The sequence below is a fragment of the Schistocerca piceifrons genome, chromosome X (genome assembly GCF_021461385.2).
Source record: "Schistocerca piceifrons isolate TAMUIC-IGC-003096 chromosome X, iqSchPice1.1, whole genome shotgun sequence".
Taxonomy (NCBI): domain Eukaryota; kingdom Metazoa; phylum Arthropoda; class Insecta; order Orthoptera; family Acrididae; genus Schistocerca; species Schistocerca piceifrons.
This window is the reverse complement of record NC_060149.1, coordinates 212,736,058-212,756,517: the sequence shown is the minus strand read 5'-3', so window position 1 is coordinate 212,756,517 and position 20,460 is coordinate 212,736,058. Positions and strand designations below refer to the sequence as shown.

Genomic DNA, 20,460 nt, shown 5'->3' with positions numbered 1-20,460 from the left:
TTGTTACTCTATTAGTTTTGGAGAGGGATAAAAGAAAGAACTGTGATGATTCAATGCATTTCAAAATTGCTCAGTAATTAGGCAATTAAGTAAAATAATAATCATAGCCATAAGCGAGCTGGAGAGCTACAAATATTATCCATGTATATAGTGTATACATGGATAATATTTGCTGAAATTCATTGGTGGCAGTAAGTGTAGGCTATTTTTTCACTCAGTGCAGAAAAAAAAAAAAAAAAAAAAAAAAAAACTTGAGTTACTGAGGTAGACACAAACCGAAGGGCAGCAAGAGAAATCCACAATAGAAGCAACTTGATACATCCATTTTTGTTTTTTGTTTCAGTATTTATTTACCTCTTATTGTTTTCTAATTAATGATGCTTTATATATACCATTAAAAATTATGTAGCAAAATTTCAGTGTTATAAATGCATTGTACGACTTGCTTTAGGCACACACGAGGACAGGTTTTTGCAATGCAATAAGTAAATAGATCAGGATCTAGTATATATTCTGCCAATAGTGAAAGAATTTCGTCTTGGTTTCTGTTTTGATCAGCATTAAATGAGGGTGGCAATTTACACTTTTTAGGTATGTTGTCTGCATGCTGGGTTGATAAATACAACACCCTTGCCACTGTAGATGGCTTAAGTCGTAACATTTAAGTAAATCCTATCTTTATACTATTTCTGAAAGGAAATGTACAAGGTTGTATTATTTTAGATACTTGAGCCATTTTTTTTACTCTCTCTCTTATTTACTTGTCTGTTAAGGTAACTTCTATTCTGTGTGTTTGACTACAGTGCCCTCACATTTTACCTTTGGCTAATATTTTTTTTACTATTTTACTTTTTGTTATACTTTATCATGACTTTATACTTTGTTGTAACTAACAACAGCATTGTGCAATCTGCTAAATCTTTGACAGGAACTACAGCTATCTTCGAACTGATTTCTTGTTACATGTTGCAATAAAAAAGTAATCACTTACTAAAATTAACTTATTTTCTTGAATAATTCAAGGTGATTCAGCTAAGCTGTTCACTTCAAACATTTCTGGAAACGTTTTATACATTGTAATCCTATTTTCATCCAGATTAATTGCGAGAATGTCCTCAGTAAACACTGTATAACCTCTTTCCATAGCTGTATTTATTACATAGCTATCATAATTATCTTTGTGTTTCAAATTAAACTATAGTATTTTGTGCTGCTAGTATTATAGTTTTAAAAGAGACAATTTCATCGATGTTTTTCTCTTAAAGATCCAATTACTAGTTTTGCAGTTATTACAAAATTTGGAATGTAGGATTTATCTGTTTCAAAGATGGATCCAATTGCTGTCTTATGCAGAAGTTTATTTCATACCAAGATAAGAAAATAAGACACATCAGATAAGGTGGAAACAGTGTTGCACCACTACACTAACAGAATAAAAGATGCACAAAGGAAATATAGCTTTCAGTCAGTCACTGTGGTTAATGTGTGTTGAGTGGTGGGTAGCTTAAAAAAAAGTATTTTTCACAAACTATGAGAAACTAGGTATGCTACTTGTTTTGAAAAATGCAGAAGGAACACAAAGATAGATGCATGCGTAAAGATATCCTGGCATACGGTGTCCAACAAAAAGGACAATTCAACGATGTGCAAACAATCATTATTGGCAGAGAAGTGGAATATTTTGCAGAGGGTAAGGAATAAGCCTGCAATGGGCAGAGTGAATGGAATAGATGATCTTGCTGCTGTTTCTTATAGTCAACACGTTAGCTCCAGAGACACTGTGAGTGCCTTAGGTATGTCAGCCCAGCATTGTTCGCATTTTGCACACAGACAGCTTCCATCTACACTCCTGGAAATGGAAAAAAGAACACATTGACACCGGTGTGTCAGACCCACCATACTTGCTCCGGACACTGCGAGAGGGCTGTACAAGCAATGATCACACGCACGGCACAGCGGACACACCAGGAACCGCGGTGTTGGCCGTCGAATGGCGCTAGCTGCGCAGCATTTGTGCACCGCCGCCGTCAGTGTCAGCCAGTTTGCCGTGGCATACGAAGCTCCATCACAGTCTTTAACACTGGTAGCATGCCGCGACAGCGTGGACGTGAACCGTATGTGCAGTTGACGGACTTTGAGCGAGGGCGTATAGTGGGCATGCGGGAGGTCGGGTGGACGTACCGCTGAATTGCTCAACACGTGGGGTGTGAGGTCTCCACAGTACATCGATGTTGTCGCCAGTGGTCGGCGGAAGGTGCACGTGCCCGTCGACCTGGGACCGGACCGCAGCGACGCACGGATGCACGCCAAGACCGTAGGATCCTACGTAGTGCCGTAGGGGACCGCACCGCCACTTCCCAGCAAATTAGGGACACTGTTGCTCCTGGGTTATCGGCGAGGACCATTCGCAACCGTCTCCGTGAAGCTGGGCTACGGTCCCGCACACCGTTAGGCCATCTTCCGCTCATGCCCCAACATCGTGCAGCCCGCCTCCAGTGGTGTCGCGACAGGCGTGAATGGAGGGACGAATGGAGACGTGTCGTCTTCAGCGATGAGAGTCGCTTCTGCCTTGGTGCCAATGATGGTCGTATGCGTGTTTGGCGCCGTGCAGGTGAGTGCCACAATCAGGACTGCATACGACCGAGGCACACAGGGCCAACACCCGGCATCATGGTGTGGGGAGCGATCTCCTACACTGGCCGTACACCACTGGTGATCGTCGAGGGAACACTGAATAGTGCACGGTACATCCAAACCGTCATCGAACCCATCGTTCTACCATTCCTAGACCGGCAAGGGAACTTGCTGTTCCAACAGGACAATTCACGTCCGCATGTATCCCGTGCCACCCAACGTGCTCTAGAAGGTGTAAGTCAACTACCCTGGCCAGCAAGATCTCCGGATCTGTCCCCCATTGAGCATGTTTGGGACTGGATGAAGCGTCGTCTCACGCGGTCTGCACGTCCAGCACGAACGCTGGTCCAACTGAGGCGCCAGGTGGAAATGGCATGGCAAGCCGTTCCACAGGACTACATCCAGCATCTCTACGATCGTCTCCATGGAAGAATAGCAGCCTGCATTGCTGCGAAAGGTGGATATACACTGTACTAGTGCCGACATTGTGCATGCTCTGTTGCCTGTGTCTATGTGCCTGTGGTTCTGTCAGTGTGATCATGTGATGTATCTGACGTCAGGAATGTGTCAATAAAGTTTCCCCTTCCTGGGACAATGAATTCACGGTGTTCTTATTTCAATTTCCAGGAGTGTATATTGTGTCACTTCACCAGCAGATCAATCAACAGGACTGCAGAGGACACATGGATTTCTCTCACTTTGTTCTGATGCAACATCAGGATGATATGTTATATTTTCAAAGAATTCTCTTTACCAGTGAAGCTACCTTTACAAATCATGGCAGATGACTGTAAGAAATATGTAATATTGGGCTGCTGAGAATCTGTACTGGTTGAGACAGGTTGAACATCAGAGACAGTGGAATGGGAATGATTGGTGGGGGTGTTGTTACAGATTGTGTGATTGGGCTTCAGTTCATTGAAGAAATTATAACAAATAAATGGTATGCACAATTTCTTACCAAAGTAGTATCGACTCTCCTTGAGGAAGTACCACTCAAAATACATGGATGTAAATGGACCACAAAGGGTGCTCAGCTCACTATTTACATGTGGCCCAGTTTTTTCCTGGTGACTGGATAGTACATGAAGGCATTATTAGTTGACCTGCGTGTTTGCCACTTGAAGTTTTTTCTCAAAGGTGAAGTCTATGCACAAGTTAAGAGTACCCAAGAGGATTACATTGCAGCATGTGAGATGATATAGATGATATCAAAGGAATCTCTTAAATCTGTAGTTTCGTTAGTGTTGCTATTGCTGATGTAATTTTGCAGTGAGTGTATCTGGAAATGAAACTCATGATCTGAAGTTAGTATTTAACAATGTTTTACCTAAATTCCCTGTTTTACAAATTTCATTCGACTTTTTTACATATGCTTCTCTTTCAAGACTCCAGCAGAAGGAAGAGCAGAACTCATAGTATAATTACTAGGTGATTCATACTTTGCATCCTTTAATGCAATGTCATTGGCCTTCCAGCTGATGTCTGTCCAACTGAATATAGACTAATGTGGTTAGTTAGATTAAGTGAAGTCTGTGGCACAGGGCAATCAGCCTGGCTGTAGGTAAAATTCAACCTTTCTTTGCCACAACACTAGTTTCATGATGTGGCACTAGGAGGCATAGGGGGGGGGGGGATGTCCGAGGCTGGCATCCCAGCTGCCTTTTAACGCTGGGGAAGAAAGGTACCGGCATTTATTTGACAGGAGGCTGAGTGGACCTGGTGTCATCCTGGAGGGACTGGAATGAAGAAAAATCCTCGCCTCTGTCTGAAATTGAACCTGGGACACCCTGGGCTGGAGTCTAGTGCTCTACCCACTAGCCCACTGTGGCCACCAAATGTGATGAGTGTCCGTTTTAAATCAAAATTTTCTCCATTATTCCACTTTTTTAAGTAGACTCTCTTAATTGCGCAATACCTCCAATTTCCTCAATGTCGACGGGACATTAAACACTGATCTTCCTTCCTTCCTCAGCTATGTCAAGCTGGAGTGACCCACCAGCCTGATGTGACAGTTCCATACAGCAACATTAACTTAAGACAGCTATCAATTTAATGTTCAAAATGGAAAAACCTTAAATTCTGAATATTGTAATTTGTTCACTACTATGAACTTGATTTTGAAGAGAGAAATGCCACTGAATTCATTTCTCTTAAAACAACGATACTAGCAAGAATTACCATAGCTCCATTTGAAAAAAACTGAGTCCGATATCTCTGCAATTAATATAGAAATGAAAAGATATTGTATATCATTCAGTCACGAGGACCGTTTTACAATTCATTTGCGTGAAAACAGAATTAAACTGTCGTAAATGGTTCAGGAAATACAAGGTGAACAGCTCAGCTGACTTAGCCTGTACATGATTGTTACTCCACCTTGGGTTACTTATTTTCTGTTTTAAAATGTTAACAATATTTTGTATATTGGTTAAGTGACTTTATCAGTTAATGAATTATTTATTTATTTTGCTGTAAGCACTACTATGTTGCGTGTTTTGTTATACATAAAAGAAAATATTTGTGAACTATTGAGCTTTTTGGACAATTTTAGCGAAATTAGATCTTTAAAGGTTTGTGTGCATTTTCTAATGTCCGACAGATTCCTTTTTTTAAAAATTCGCCATTGCTCAGTACCTTTACCATAGATTTATCTGCATTTCTTTTGAATATTGTGAGGGATTTTGTATCTATACTTTATTCTGCTTATATATCTATACTTTATTCTGCTTATACTTTCTTGTAGTGTTGATCATCCAGATGCACCCAAGAATAGTTTGTTTCAAAGGAAGAGTGAGTTTTTTCTTAATCCTATAGTTTAACAGTAAGTCTTTGGGCCATGCTTCAAACTTAATAGTGTACCAGAATTCATGAAGAGACAAAGACCCTTCACTGCCCCTTATACAATTGAAAATTTTTAGGTGAATGTGTAATTTAAATTCTTCTTTTACCATCTTCTGCTAAAGTCAGCTTTTGATTTCTATCACTTCTTTAAACACACAGTCCCATAAAAAGAAGATTGTCTTAGTACCTTTGTTTTTTCCATACTCCCTGGCATGACCGGTTTTTATTAGTACTTTATGCTGGCCGTCTTAGTGGGTGACAGTTCTGAATGACATTTACACTCCATGGCATCCCCTCAGTTGTGCATACTGGATCACCAATAAATGCTTTTCCTCATTGCCAGTGGACGCAGTACATTCCAGGCTAGAAGAGCTCCACATCATCTTTCACAGGTGCTAATAAGGTCGAGGTCTTGGAAGAGAGAAAGAACACGCACTCGATGTCATGCCATCCTATGACTAAGTCTTTGTCATCACATTGCCTGCTTATCAGTCGTTTACTATTATTCTGAGAAGCTCCTGCTCATCATGCTATTGTATTGGCATCGAACAGACTCCAGTATGGCCGACATAGCAGTAAGCATCATAAACATCCGTGGCATAGAGAAACAACTGAAGGAGTTGAAAACAAGTAAGTCACCAGGTCTGGATGGAATCCCAATTTGAGTTTTCGAAGTGTACTCTACAGCATTGGCCCCTTACTTAGTTTGCATTTCTTGCGAATCTCTTGCCCAGCGTGAAGTCCCAAGTGACTCGAAAAGAGCGTGGATGACTCCTGTGTATAACAAGGGCAAAAGAACGAACCTGCAAAATTACAGACCAATATCTCTAACATCGGTTTGCTGCAGAATCCTTGAGCATACTCCCAGGTCAAATATAATAAATTTTCTTGAGACCAAGAAGCTTATGTCCACAAATCAGCATAGTTTTAGAAAGCATCACTTGTGCGAAAGCCAGCTTGCCCTTTTCTCATGATATACTGAAAACTATGGATGAAGGCAACAGGCAGATTCCATATTTGTAGATTTCCAGAAAGCGTTTGACGTGGTGCCCCATTGCAGGCTGTTAAAGAAGGTATGAGCATATAGAGTAGGTTCAGATATGTGAGTGTCTCGAAGATTTCGTAAGTTATAGAAAACAGTATGTTGTCCACGGTGAGAGTTCCTCAGAGACGGGGGTATCGTCAGGAGTGTCCCAGGGAAGTGTGGGTGTAACATTGCAAAGCAACATGAAATGGAAAGAACATGTGAGGATTGTGGTAAGCTAATAGTCAACTTCAGTTTATTGGGAGAGTTCTAGGAAAGAGTGGTTTATCTGTAAAAGAGACCACCTTTAGGACGCTGGTGCGACCTATTCTTGAGTACTGTTAAAGTGTTTCCGATCCATACCAGGTCAGGTTAGAGGAAGACATCGTAACAATTCAGAGGCAGGCTGTGAGATTTGTTACTGGTAGGTTCGAACAATGCACAAGTGTTACTGAGATGTCTCAAGAATTCGGATGGGAGTCCCTGGAGGGAAGGCAACATTACTTTCGAGGAACACTATTGAGAAAATATAGAAAACTGGCATTTGAAGCTGAGTACAGGATGATTCTGTTGCCTCAAACACACACTGCGCATGAGGACCACAAATATTAGGTATGAGAAATTAGGGCTCATACAGAGACACGTAGATGGTCATCTTTCCCTCATTCTGTTTGCGAGTAGAATTGGAAAGACAATGGCTAGTATGGTACGGGGTGCCATGTGCCGTGAGATGGATTGTGGAGTATCTATGTAGATAAAGATGAAGAAAGCGTACTATGTTTGTTGTTTATTATAACCATTTCTTTTTGGATGTTGTCTGTGAGTATTTAAGCTCTTCTTGCAAGCTCTCTTCATCAGAAGTGGCTGTTGCTCTCTGGACTAGAGTGCTTTAAACTCCTTCACACTGAAAGCTGTGATGACAACTGAGTGTATATAACAACAAATCGGCATGCTTAAGTTTTTGATACATACTGTGTCCCACTAGCTATCATTATTTCATCTCGCTAGAACATCCAGACAGTGAAGGATTGTAGAGCTCCTTGTTGTTCCACCCTCATGAGGAACTGTGTACTTCTGGGGTGGGTGGAGCAAATTTGAACGTTACAGCAAACTCGTTCAGACTCCATGTCAGTACTAGTCGTAGATAACATTAGCTGTGTGGACCATGTCTCCACCATACCCACAGAGGCAGTATAAAAAGTACACATGAAAATGCTATGTGATCACTGGAAACCTGTCACCAAAGAGAGAGAATTTGAGGGCAGAAAAAAGCCATGAGAAGAAACAGCTGTGAGAAGTCCAAAATGTATTGAGCCTACAATGTGACTAAGGCAACATTTCGCTGGTACAGCCCACAAATTGCAAGAAGGAAGTATACAAACCACTCAGCGATTCAGACTAGAGTAAATTAAATGGGATCCAACAAACTGCTTAAGGAGAGAAACTATTTAACCCCTCTAAAACTCATTCCAAGATTAAATTGTGAAGAAACTGCAGCCACATGTAGCAGCACCATTGCAGTATATGGCTTGCTAAAAATATAGAAAGAAGACTTACCACTAATCGGCCAGAGCATTATGACCACCTACCTAATACCTGGTATGACTACCCTTGGCACAGATAACAGTGGCAATGCATCATGGTGTGGAAACAATTAGGCATTGGCAGATTGCTGGAGGGAGTTGGCACCACGTCTGCCCCCCCCCCCCCCTCCCTCACACACACACACACACACACACACACACACACACACACACACACACACACACACACACACATGTTGACATGTTGCTTAATTCCCATAAATTCCAGGGAGGGGGCCAAGGAGGTCTGATGGCACATTCAGTGACATCCCAAATGTGTTTTACCGGGTTCAGATCTGGCAGTTTGGGGGGCCAGCACATCAGTTGGAAATCGCCTCTATGTTCCTCAAACCACTTTATCACACTCCTGGCCTTGTGACATGGTGCATTATCTTTTAGAAAAATGCTACTACAGTTTGGAAACATGGTCATCAGGAAGGTGTGTACAATACTCCTTTGTCATCATGTTGCCTTGCACGAGCTCCACTGGGCCTATGGATGTTCACTTTAAAGTTCCCCAGAGCATAATGTAGCCACCACCAGCTTGTCTCCATCCAGCAGTAAAGGTGTCAAGGAGATGTTTTCCTGAAAAACAATAAATTCGCACCCTCCCATCAGCATCATGAAATAGGTATCAGCATCACACTGATTTATACTTACACATCCAGTTGCTATCACAACTCACAATGTGGAGTAGTCAACACACAGTAGCCCTTAGAGCAACAGCCATCTGACGAAGAGATCTAGCCAGTAGAGCTGAAGTACTTAGACAACATTCAGAAGAAATGGTTAAAACAATGGTAGCCAATGCCAATGTGATAGCAGGATGAGCACTTCACAATAAATGTGAATTGTGGTGCCACAGGGGCAGCACAATGAGCCATCTCTAACTAAGTATTATATTTCTGGAAAGTTTCATTTGAGGTTAAACTGATTGCAGTTGGACAGATACGCTAGAAGGAAAGGTTTGAATCCTGCCTCAGGCATGGTTGTGTGTGATGTCCTTAGGTTAGTTAGGTTTAAGTAGTTCTAAGTTCTAGGGGACTGTTTACAGGGCAGCTGCTGGAAATCTAAATGAATTTCTAAGACAAACTGAATCACTTCTGTCCCACCTATGTAGGAAAACTAAATCAATCATTGTTATGGGTGACTTCAATGTGGACCTTTTAACAGAAAATAGAAACAAAACAGACATTTGAACATTTAATGTACTGTTACAATTTAGTACCAGTGGTGGACACTCCAACTAGAGTAACTGCCAGCTCTAGCACTTTAATAGGTAATGTATTTGTAGATAAGGATATTTGCAATAATTTAACCATGAAAAATATTATAAATGGTCTCTCTGATCATGAAGGGTAATTCCTCACTCCAAACCAAACGAATGTACAAAGAAAAGATAATTTCATTTGGAAAACATTTAGGATTATAAACAGACACACCACTGAAACCTTTAATCAGCAATTACAGCTAGTGGACAGGTCTCCTGTATATTGATGTTAATTCAAAATTTAATATATTTATCAATGAAGTTACAAGCCTTTTTGAAGAAGTATTTCCTAAAAAATCAGTGAGAGAAAAACCTGTTCAAATCTGGAAACAAGCCTTGGATAACTAAAGGCATCAAAATCTCTTGTAAAACAAGGAGAGAACTATATGCTGCAGCCAGGAGTTCAAATGATAACAGTAGGACTACACACTATAAAATCTGAATAAGACCATTCAGGCAGCAAAGAACATGTGCTTGAAGGCAGAAATTGACAACTCGAGCAATAAAGTAAAAACTATCTGGAAATTTGTAAAGAAGGAAATGGGAAAAATGCAGTTTGTAGTGAAAATATCCAAATAAGAAGTGAGGGTAATCTTGTTAGTGATCCAAAAACAGTTGCAGACACATTCAACAACAATTTTTTAACAGTAACAGAAAGAATAGGTTTTCAAGGGTCCATGAAGCAAGCCATCAATCTTTTGAAAGCTAGAGTACCTGGTTCAGTACAACACATGAACATAAAAACAGTCACTGTTCAAGAAATTGAAATAGTTATTAAATTTCTGAAAAGTAAACACTCTGCTGGAATTGACAAAAATACTGCTCCAGCCATGTAAGTAAAGTCCTTTGCCACATTTTTGATGCGTCACTTAAACAAGGAATAGTTCCTGAGAGGCTTAAGTATGCAGTTGTAAACCCGCTGTATAAGAAGGGGGATAAGACAGATACTGCTAACTATGGGCCAATATCACTGCTGACAAGCTTTTTGAAGGTTGTAGAGAAACTAATGCATGCCAGGACAGTTAAGCATCTCAGTGAACACAATATCTTCAGCAAAAGTCAGTTTGGATTTCAGATAGGTTTGTCAACAGAAGATGCAATATTTGCATTTACTGGCAAACTCTTGGAATCTACCAACAAAAAACTGAAAGTGATTGGCATATTTCGTGATATAACAAAAGCATTTGACTGTGTAAATCACCAAATTCTTTTATAAAAAGCTGCACATCTTGGTATAAATGGTGCAGCAGGGAAATGGCTTGACTCATATCTGTCAAACATGAAACAAAAAGTTGTAGTAGATAGTCAAGATGGTGTCCCATTACCTTCAGAATGGGGTACCATCACATGTGGAGTGCCGCAGGGCTCAGTTCTGGGCCCCCTACTTTTTGTTATATTTATAAATGATCTCCCTCTCTGTATGGAATATTGTAGCTTCTCCATTTTCACTGATGACACTACAATACTTATTGATAATTCAGTAGATAAACTTGAGGTAACAGCAAATAAGATTTTAAATGAAACGGTGAACTGGTTTGACAATAATGGTCTTTCTGTAAATTACTGTAAAACAAACTACATTCAGTTCCACACAACATCCAAAGATGAGGAAATAGTAGTAAAAATAGGTGAGCAGACAATAACCAGGGTAGATTCCTCAAAATACCTAGGCTTGCATATTGATAGCAAACTGAATTGGTCAAACCACATCCTGGATCTATGCAGAAGACTAAGTTCAGCAACATAGGCATTTGGAATTATATTTTGGGGAAATCAGCCACTGGCTAAAAAAGTACTGTGTGTACAAAAAAGAGCCATAAGGGCCATTGGTTATGAACTTTAGATTGAAACTGAAGAAACTGCAAAAAGGCAGGAATTTAAGGAGATGGGACCTGGATAAACTGAAAGAACCAGAGGTTGTACAGAGTTTCAGGGAGAGCATAAGGGAACAATTGACAGGAATGCGGGAAAGAAATGCAGTAGAAGAAGAATGGGTAGCTCTGAGGGATGAAGTAGAGAAGGCAGCAGAGGATCAAGTAGGTAAAAAGACGAGGGCTAATAGAAATCCTTGGGTAACAGAAGAAATATTGAATTTAATTGATGAAAGGAGAAAATATAAAAATGAAGTAAATGAAGCAGGCAAAAAGGAATACAAACGTCTCAAAAATGAGATCGACAGGAAGTGCAAAATGGCTAAGCAGGGATGGCTAGAGGACAAATGTAAGGATGTAGAGGCTTGTCTCACTAGGGGTAAGATAGATACTGCCTACAGGAAAATTACAGAGACCTTTGGAGAGAAGAGAACCACTTGTATGAATATCAAGAGCTCAGATGGCAACCCAGTTCTAAGCAAAGAAGGGAAAGCAGAAAGGTGGAAGGAGTATATAGAGGGTTTATACAAGGGCGATGTACTTGAGGACAATATTATGGAAATGGAAGAGGATGTAGATGAAGATGAAATGGGAGATAAGATACTGCGTGAAGAGTTTGACAGAGCACTGAAAGACCTGAGCCGAAACAAGGCCCCGGGAGTAGACAACATTCCATTAGAACTACTGGTGGCCTTGGGAGAGCCAGTCATGACAAAACTCTACCATCTGGTGAGCAAGATGTATGAGACAGGCGAAATACCCACAGACTTCAAGAAGAATATAATAATTCCAATCCCAGAGAAAGCAGGTGTTGACAGATGTGAAAATTACCGAACTATCAGTTTAATAAGTCACAGCTGGAAAATACTAACGCGAATTTTTTACAGACAAATGGAAAAACTGGTAGAAGCGGACCTCGGGGGAGATCAGTTTGGATTCCGTAGAAATGTTGGAACACGTGAGGCAATACTAACCTTACGACTTATCTTAGAAGAAAGATTAAGAAAAGGCAAACCTACGTTTCTAGCATTTGTAGACTTAGAGAAAGCTTTTGACAACGTTAGCTGGAATACTCTCTTTCAAATTCTGAAGGTGGCAGGGGTAAAATACAAGGAGCAAAAGGCTATTTACAATTTGTACAGAAACCAGATGGCAGTTATAAGAGTCGAGGGGCATGAAAGGGAAGCAGTGGTTGGGAAAGGAGTGAGACAGGGCTGTAGCCTCTCCCGGATGTTATTAAGTCTGTATATTGAGCAAGCAGTAAAGGAAACAAAAGAAAAATTCGGAGTAGGTATTAAAATTCATGGAGAAGAAGTAAAAACTTTGAGGTTCGCCGATGACATTGTAATTCTGTCAGAGACAGCAAAGGACTTGGAAGAGCAGTTGAACGGAATGGACAGTGTCTTGAAAGGAGGAGATAAGATGAACATCAACAAAAGCAAAACGAGGATAATGGAATGTAGTCAAATTAAATCGGGTGATGCTGAGGGTATTAGATTAGGAAATGAGACACTTAAAGTAGTAAAGGAGTTTTGCTATTTAGGGAGTAAAATAACTGATGATGGTCGAAGTAGAGAGGATATAAAATGTAGACTGGCAATGGCAAGGAAATCGTTTCTGAAGAAGAGAAATTTGTTAACATCGAGTATAGATTTAAGTGTCAGGAAGTCGTTTCTGAAAGTATTTGTATGGAGCGTAGCCATGTATTGAAGTGAAACATGGACGATAACCAGTTTGGACAAGAAGAGAATAGAAGCTTTCGAAATGTGGTGCTACAGAAGAATGCTGAAGATAAGGTGGGTAGATCACGTAACTAATGAGGAGATATTGAATAGGATTGGGGAGAAGAGAAGTTTGTGGCACAACTTGACTAGAAGAAGGGATCGGTTGGTAGGACATGTTTTGAGGCATCAAGGGATCACAAATTTAACATTGGAGGGCAGCGTGGAGGGTAAAAATCGTGGAGGGAGACCAAGAGATCAATACACTAAGCAGATTCAGAAGGATGTAGGTTGCAGTAGGTACTGGGAAATGAAGCAGCTTGCACAGGATAGAGTAGCATGGAGAGCTGCATCAAACCAGTCTCAGGACTGAAGACCACAACAACACAACAACAAGGGTCATGTGTGGAGTCCATCCTAGAGCCACATGCAGGAATCTTTTTAAGAAGCTTGAAATACTTACATCCACTGCGCAATATATATTCTCTTTGATGTGCTTCATAAGGAAAGAAAAATCCATCTTGAAGCTGAATAGTGCATAACACAGTCACAATACTAGAAGGAAACGTGATATCCACTATGAACAGCCAAATCTAAGTATGGTGCAGAAAAGAGTCTATTTCTGTGGCTGTAAGATTTTTAATGCCCTCCCTTCAAGAATTAAGTGTTTGGTAGATGATCATCTCTTGTTTAAAAAAACCTTAAGGCAGTTCCTATTGCAAGGATCATTTTATACAATAGAAGAGTTCCTGAACTACAGTGTTTAACATTTCTTGTATTGTAAATTGAAAATGTATGCCCAAATTTGTATTTGTAATACCGAATATTTTTATTGTAAACATATATTTTGCAATATTTATTTCTCTGTAACACTTATTAGTTCGTAATTTTTATCTATCTCTAAAATGTATTTTTTGTAGTGGGACCTAAGTTACTGTTTACTGTTTTTGTTTTGTTTTATGCATTACCATAAATTCTGGCCAAAAGCTTGTAAAATTGACACGTTCCATATCCTGTGATAGTGTCACAACATGGATCACCGGAACAAGAGATAAATAAATAAAATGAATAAAATGATGACCTCAGATGTTAAGTCCCATAGTGCTCATAGCCATTTGAACCTATTTTTTTCCCTCTTTCTTTCTAATAGGAAAGGACTATAACAGTATTTCAAATTCAAATTTTGCAAGTAATAGAATGCTGATCACCTGCCTGTAAATGCACAATGGTTAAGACACTGTGTTCACATTCAGGAGTGGGATTCAAACATCCTTTTCTTTTGTTTCCGTAGTTAACACCAAGTGAATGCCGGATGGGTTCCATCAGTGAGAGGAAGATGGGTGTTCATTGTTCTTTTACTGATGTCATTAGAAGTTTTCTGCCAATGATATGGTGGCAGATTTCCCCCCCCCCCCACATCTATCCTTATCTAGTGTTCTGTCTCTAATGACCTTAGTGTCAACAGGGTATCGAATAGATATCATTCCTTCTTTCTCTAAACATGTCAATATGGTTATTCTGTATTACTATCTTGTACACAATTGACTGTTGTGAACTTAGCTTGAAATGAAAGTTAGCGCAATGAAATTTTCACTCTCAAAAGGTATTTCATTAAGGCCCAGTGTAAAAAATAAAAAGAAACTAGACTAAGTATTAGTTTACAATTAGTGTTTCTGTAACAATACCCAGAAATTGATCTACAGTATCTAAAATACACTGCATATGATAAATTTACGATTTATGTACATACAGTTCACTTGAAGCTGACATTTTGCTTCACCATTTACTTAACTAACGCAGTCCTTGTTGGAAGAAAAAGAAATGACTAAAATTAATTTGTTTGCTTTAGGACTGAAATTTAAGTGTTATCTTCATTTTTATGCTCATTCTTTAACTGCTTGTCTGTTATCCCAATTTTTAGTAAAGTGACATGATGTCTTGTGTTCCCAGTTTGTCCATTTCTTGACCAGTGATCATCCATGCATATAATCCTTATCCTAAAAATTTAAGTAGTAATTGATTTGAATCTGTAGAGCTTGATTGCAATTTCATTTCTGATTTTCCTTGGTTTGCTTAGTCAAATGCTTATTTTTTATTTTGTCACAGATGGACAGTTGCAGCAAGAGGGACATGTTGGTATAGGAGCAAGTAGAGGCATGCAAAGACAGGACATCAGAACTCCATTTTATGCTGCTCTGCGAAAAACGAGGAACTACTATATAACTTTTCTTTCTGATAAAGCTGAGATAGAAAGAAAGGTATTTGCACTGACATGGGGAAAGCTTTTACAAATGAAGAAACTCCACAGCTTGAAAGACAGGAAAGAATCTCTCATGAGACTAGAGTATGAGTATTACACTGCATTGCAAAATACGCTTGAAGCAAAAAATGGTGAAACCAGAAGAATTTTGATGGCAATATCGAAAGTAACAGCAGAACGTAGAGCATTAGATCAAAAGGCTTTCATGGAAGCTGACATGATTGATGAGATCAAGAGACGCCTAGAGATCAACAGGCAGAACACTATTACGCTGAGAGCAAAAGCTATTGAAGTATTCACCAAATTTATTGACAGTTACAATTATAGTATGGAACATTACAGTGAAGCTGTAAGTACTGTGTTTTCTTTAGCTAGAAAGCTGTAATTAAGAAACTTATATTTATATACTTCACCATATGATAACTGAAAAAAAAAAAAAAAAAAAAAAAATCTTCCAATGTCACAAAAAATGTGCCACAGTTGCCCTCTCCTCCCCACTATAAAATGCCCCTCCTTATGCCTGCTCATTTTTGGACTAAAGGAAACTATTAGAATCAAAATTTTACTGTGGTGGACCCTAAACTAGGTGCTTTTTGAGATGTGGAAATAATGGTCTGAAATGAATATTTAGCTCTTTATTGGCATAAACCACTTACATCTTACAAGAATATCAACAACAACAACCACCTGTGCTCATATCAATTTTTTATTGCAGTGAATGCCAGTCTGAGTGCATGCGTTTTAGTGGTGCTTAATAATCCATTGACAGAACTGAACTCCAGGGTCCAAATTATTTGTCCCCAGTGTTTGCACATGTTTATGATAGGGGTTTAGTTCCTGCTCGCCAGTAGTTTTCTCACTGTGTTTTTTTGAATTGTGCATTTTGTTGGCATGTCATAGGTGCGTACCGATTTGGGTTTTCCTGCACAAGCCAACATCACCTCTTCCAATTCTGCCGTAAAAAAAATTACATCACAAAGTGAGGTACGCAGAAGGGGAGACGAAAATGAAAGGATACCTATCGGGTTGACAGGGTATGTGATGTTGTTTCCCTGATTTCAATGTTGAGTCAAATTTAGAGGAACTCAACAGTTTGAGCTCACTTATAAGTATGACTTGCATCCGTCTCTCGCTGCTATGCATGCGCTGGTTCAGTTGGGAAGGCAAGCTGGCCCAAAACTGTTGTAACTGGTCCTCAATGTTCTGGACCTGGGACTGAGATGATGTCTGAACTGGCCCCACAGATGTTCCATTTGGGACAGATCTGTGGATTTTTCTGGATTTGAGAGAACCTCAACATCATGCAGACAGTTCATAGAGATGTGCCATATGTGGACAAGCATTGTAGTGTCGAAAATTAGCACAGCTATGCTGTCGCACAAGAGGTAACCCACGAGGATGCAAAATGTCTGTGATGTACCATTTTGCCATCAGATTTCCATCAATCACTACCATCCATGACACCTGAAGTCACACCAAAGGCTGCCCCCACTATGACACTAGGGGTAACACTGCCGGCTCTTTCCAAAATATAGGAAGAATGGGACCTTCTCTGAAGCCACTACCATACTCGCCAATGATGGTATCTGGTGTGGTGCAGAACCAAGATTCATCACTTAATGCAACACAGTGCATTGCCATTCAACAGCAGTACATGCTTCCCTGCATTGTTAATGGCAACCTACACATGGGACAGTAATTTCTTCGTCTGTTAGCTGATAATCCCTGACCAATGATACAGGATGACACTAAAAGTTGCTAGGAGCCCATTACCCCTTTTTTTTATGGCAGACGCAAATGTGAAGGGGTTACAGTGTGCTTGGTGCACAGTGTGGTGATCCTGTCTTGTGATGGTCAGATGTAAGGAAGAGCGTTGCTCTGTGGCTTGGAATGACTTAATTTTGTGCAAGTTTTTATACTTAGTGATAAATTTTATTTGTCAAGTTGGCCAAATGGAGACCCCAATGTACGCCTTCTCAAACTCTGTCAGGTGTTGTTATAGCAGTCTTGCATATGTACACAGCATCTCCATGTCCTTCAGTGGTCACACGTTGTGTTCACATCCCTGATATCCCCTACCAGGCCTGGTAACAAGACTAAACATGAACAACACTAATGCACTCTGGTGGCCATTTTTGCTGTCACAGAGAATTGCAACCCTGATGCTCTTTGCCAGTTATGTGTCAAATACAGAAAAGATCTAGAGAGGAATCATTTACATACCTGCCAACGGTGTGTATGTGTATGAAGTTACATTGACAATCCACAATGTGTTCTGGGTGCTTTCATTTTTGAAACTATTTTTATTCTCCACTTCTATTTTAACCTAGCATAATTTTCCCTGTCTGTTTTTGGTCATTTATAGTCCACTGGTGGAATTTTCAAACACCATTCTTCTTCTTCTTCTTCTTCTTCTTCTTCTTCTTCTATCCATTCTCCTTTTTCCCCATTTGTTCCTTTAGTGTAGTTTTGTGTTTCATAGGTTGTAGCACTCTGTGGCTGAGAATGGCCTAACTTCGTGCAAGTTTTTATATATGGTGATAAATTTAAATTATTCCAATGCAGGTGAAGCCTGTTGAGCAGATTTTCTCTGTTCGTATTTTTGGATTTAAAGGCACTATATCCTGTTGCACCCTATATTAAATTGGTGTCTGCAAGTTCTTCTACATCTACATCCATACTCTGCAAGCCACCTGACGGTGTGTGGCGGAGGGTACCGTGAGTACCTCTATCGGTTCTCCCTTCTATTCCAGTCTTGTATTGTTCGTGGAAAGGAGGATTGTCGGTATGCCTCTGTGTGGGCTCTAATCTCTCTGATTTTATCCTCATGGTCTCTTCACGAGATATACATAGGAGGGAGCAATAGGAGCAATATACTGCTTGACTCCTCGATGAAGGTATGTTCTCGAAACTTCAACAAAAGCCCGTACCGAGTTACTGAGCGTGTCTCCTGCAGAGTCTTCCACTGGAGTTTATCTATCATCTCCGTAACGCTTTTACGATTACTACATGGTCCTGTAACGAAGCGCGCTGCTCTCCGTTGGATCTTCTCTATCTCTTCTATCAACCCTATCTGATACGGATCCCACACTGCTGAGCAGCATTCAAGCAGTGGGCGAACAAGCGTACTGTAACCTACTTCCTTTGTTTTTGGATTGCATTTCCTTAGGATTCTTCCAATGAATCTCAGTCTAGCATCTGCTTTACCAACGATTAACTTTATATGATCATTCCATTTTAAATCTTTCCTAATGCATACTCCCAGATAATTTATGGAATTAACTGCTTCCAGTTACTGACCTGCTATATTGTAGCTAAATGATAAGGGATCTTTCTTTCTATGTATTCGCAGCACATTACACTTGTCTACATTGAGATTCAATTGCCAATCCCTGCACCATGCGTCAATTTGCTGCAGATCCTCCTGCATTTCAGTACAATTTTCCATTGTTACAACCTCTACATATACCACAGCATCATCCCTAAAAAGCCTCAGTGAACTTCCGATGTCATCCACAAGGTCATTTATGTATATTGTGAATAGCAACGGTCCTACGACACTCCCCTGCGGCACACCTGAAATCACTCCTACTTCGGAAGACTTCTCTCCATTGAGAATGACATGCTGCGTTCTGTTGTCTATGAACTCTTCAATCTAATCACACAATTGGTCTGATAGTCCATATGCTCTTACTTTGTTCATTAAACGACTGTGGGGAACTGTTATCGAACGCCTTGTGGAAGTCAAGAAACACGGCATCTACCTGGGAACCCGTGTCTATGGCCCTCGGAGTCTCGTGAACGAATAGCGCGAGATGGATTTCACACGATCGTCTTTTTCGAAACCCATGCTGATTCCTACAGAGTAGATTTCTAGTCTCCAGAAAAGTCATTATACTCGAACATAATACGTGTTCCAAAATTCTACAACTGATTGACGTTAGAGACATAGGTCTATAGTTCTGCACATCTGTTCGACGTCCCTTCTTGAAAACGGGGATGACCTGTGCCCTTTTCCAAGCCCTTGGAACGGTACGCTCTTCTAGAGACCTACGGTACACCGCTGCAAGAAGGGGTGCAAGTTCCTTTGCGTACTCTGTGTAAAATCGAACTGGTATCCCATCAGGTCCAGCGGCCTTTCCTCTTTTGAGTGATTTTAATTGTTTCTCTATCCCTCTGTTGTCTATTTCGATATCTACCATTTTGTCATCTGTGCGACAATCTAGAGAAGGAACTACAGTGCAGTCTTCCTCTGTGAAACAGCTTTGGAAAAAGACATTTAGTATTTCAGCCTTTAGTCTGTCATCCTCTGTTTCAGTACCATTTTGGTCACAGAGTGTCTGGACATTTTGTTTTGATCCACCTACCGCTTTGACATAAGACCAAAATTTCTTAGGATTTTCTGCCAAGTCAGTACATAGAACTTTACTTTTGAATTCATTGAACGCCTCTCGCATAGCCCTCTTCACACTACATTTTGCTTCACGTAATTTTTGTTTGTCTGCTAGGCTTTGGCCATGTTTATGTTTGCTGTGAAGTTCCCTTTGCTTCCGCAGCAGTTTTCTAACTCTGTTGTTGTACCACGGTGGCTCTTTTCCAGCTCTTACGATATTGCGTGGCACATACTCATCTAACGCATATTGTACGATGGTTTTGAACTTTGTCCACTGATCCTCAACACTATCTGTACTTGAGACAAAACTTTTTTGTTGAGCCATCAGGTACTATGAAATCTGCGTTTTGTCACTTTTGCTAAACAGAAAAATCTTCCTAGCTTTTTTAATATTTCTATTTACGGCTGAAATCATCGATGCAGTAACCGCTTTATGATCGCTGATTCCCTGTTCTGCGTTAACTGTTTCAAATAGTTTGGGTCTGTTTGTCACCAGAAGGTCTAATATGTTATCGCCACGAGTCGGCTCTCTGTTTAACTGCTCAAGGTAGTTTTCAGATAAAGCACTTAAAAAAATTTCACTGGATTCTTTGTCCCTGACACCCGTTATTAATGTTTGAGTCTCACAGTCTTTATCCGGAAAACTAAAATCTCCACCCAGAACTATAACATGGTGGGGAAATCTGTTCTAAATTTTTTCCAAATTATCCTTCAGGTGCTCAGCCACAACAGCTGCTGAGCCAGGGGGCCTATAGAGACATCCAATTCTTGTAGTGAGTAATGCTCCATTTTCGACTATCAGTCACTAGCTGTTAACAATAGTTGATTACGGCATGGTGTTATCACAAGCATATGTCTAT

General features: G+C 40.2%; 1 protein-coding gene across 3 annotated transcripts in view; it reads left to right on the top strand.

Moving 5' to 3' along the window:
* Positions 1 to 20,460, top strand: part of LOC124721698 — a 131,986-nt gene that overhangs the window by 92,516 nt on the left and 19,010 nt on the right. For all 3 annotated transcript variants that reach the window (XM_047246782.1, XM_047246784.1, XM_047246783.1), the window contains one exon: positions 15,054 to 15,556. In XM_047246782.1, the coding sequence (XP_047102738.1) occupies positions 15,054 to 15,556 (503 nt within the window). The remainder of the gene's footprint in view (positions 1 to 15,053; positions 15,557 to 20,460) is intronic.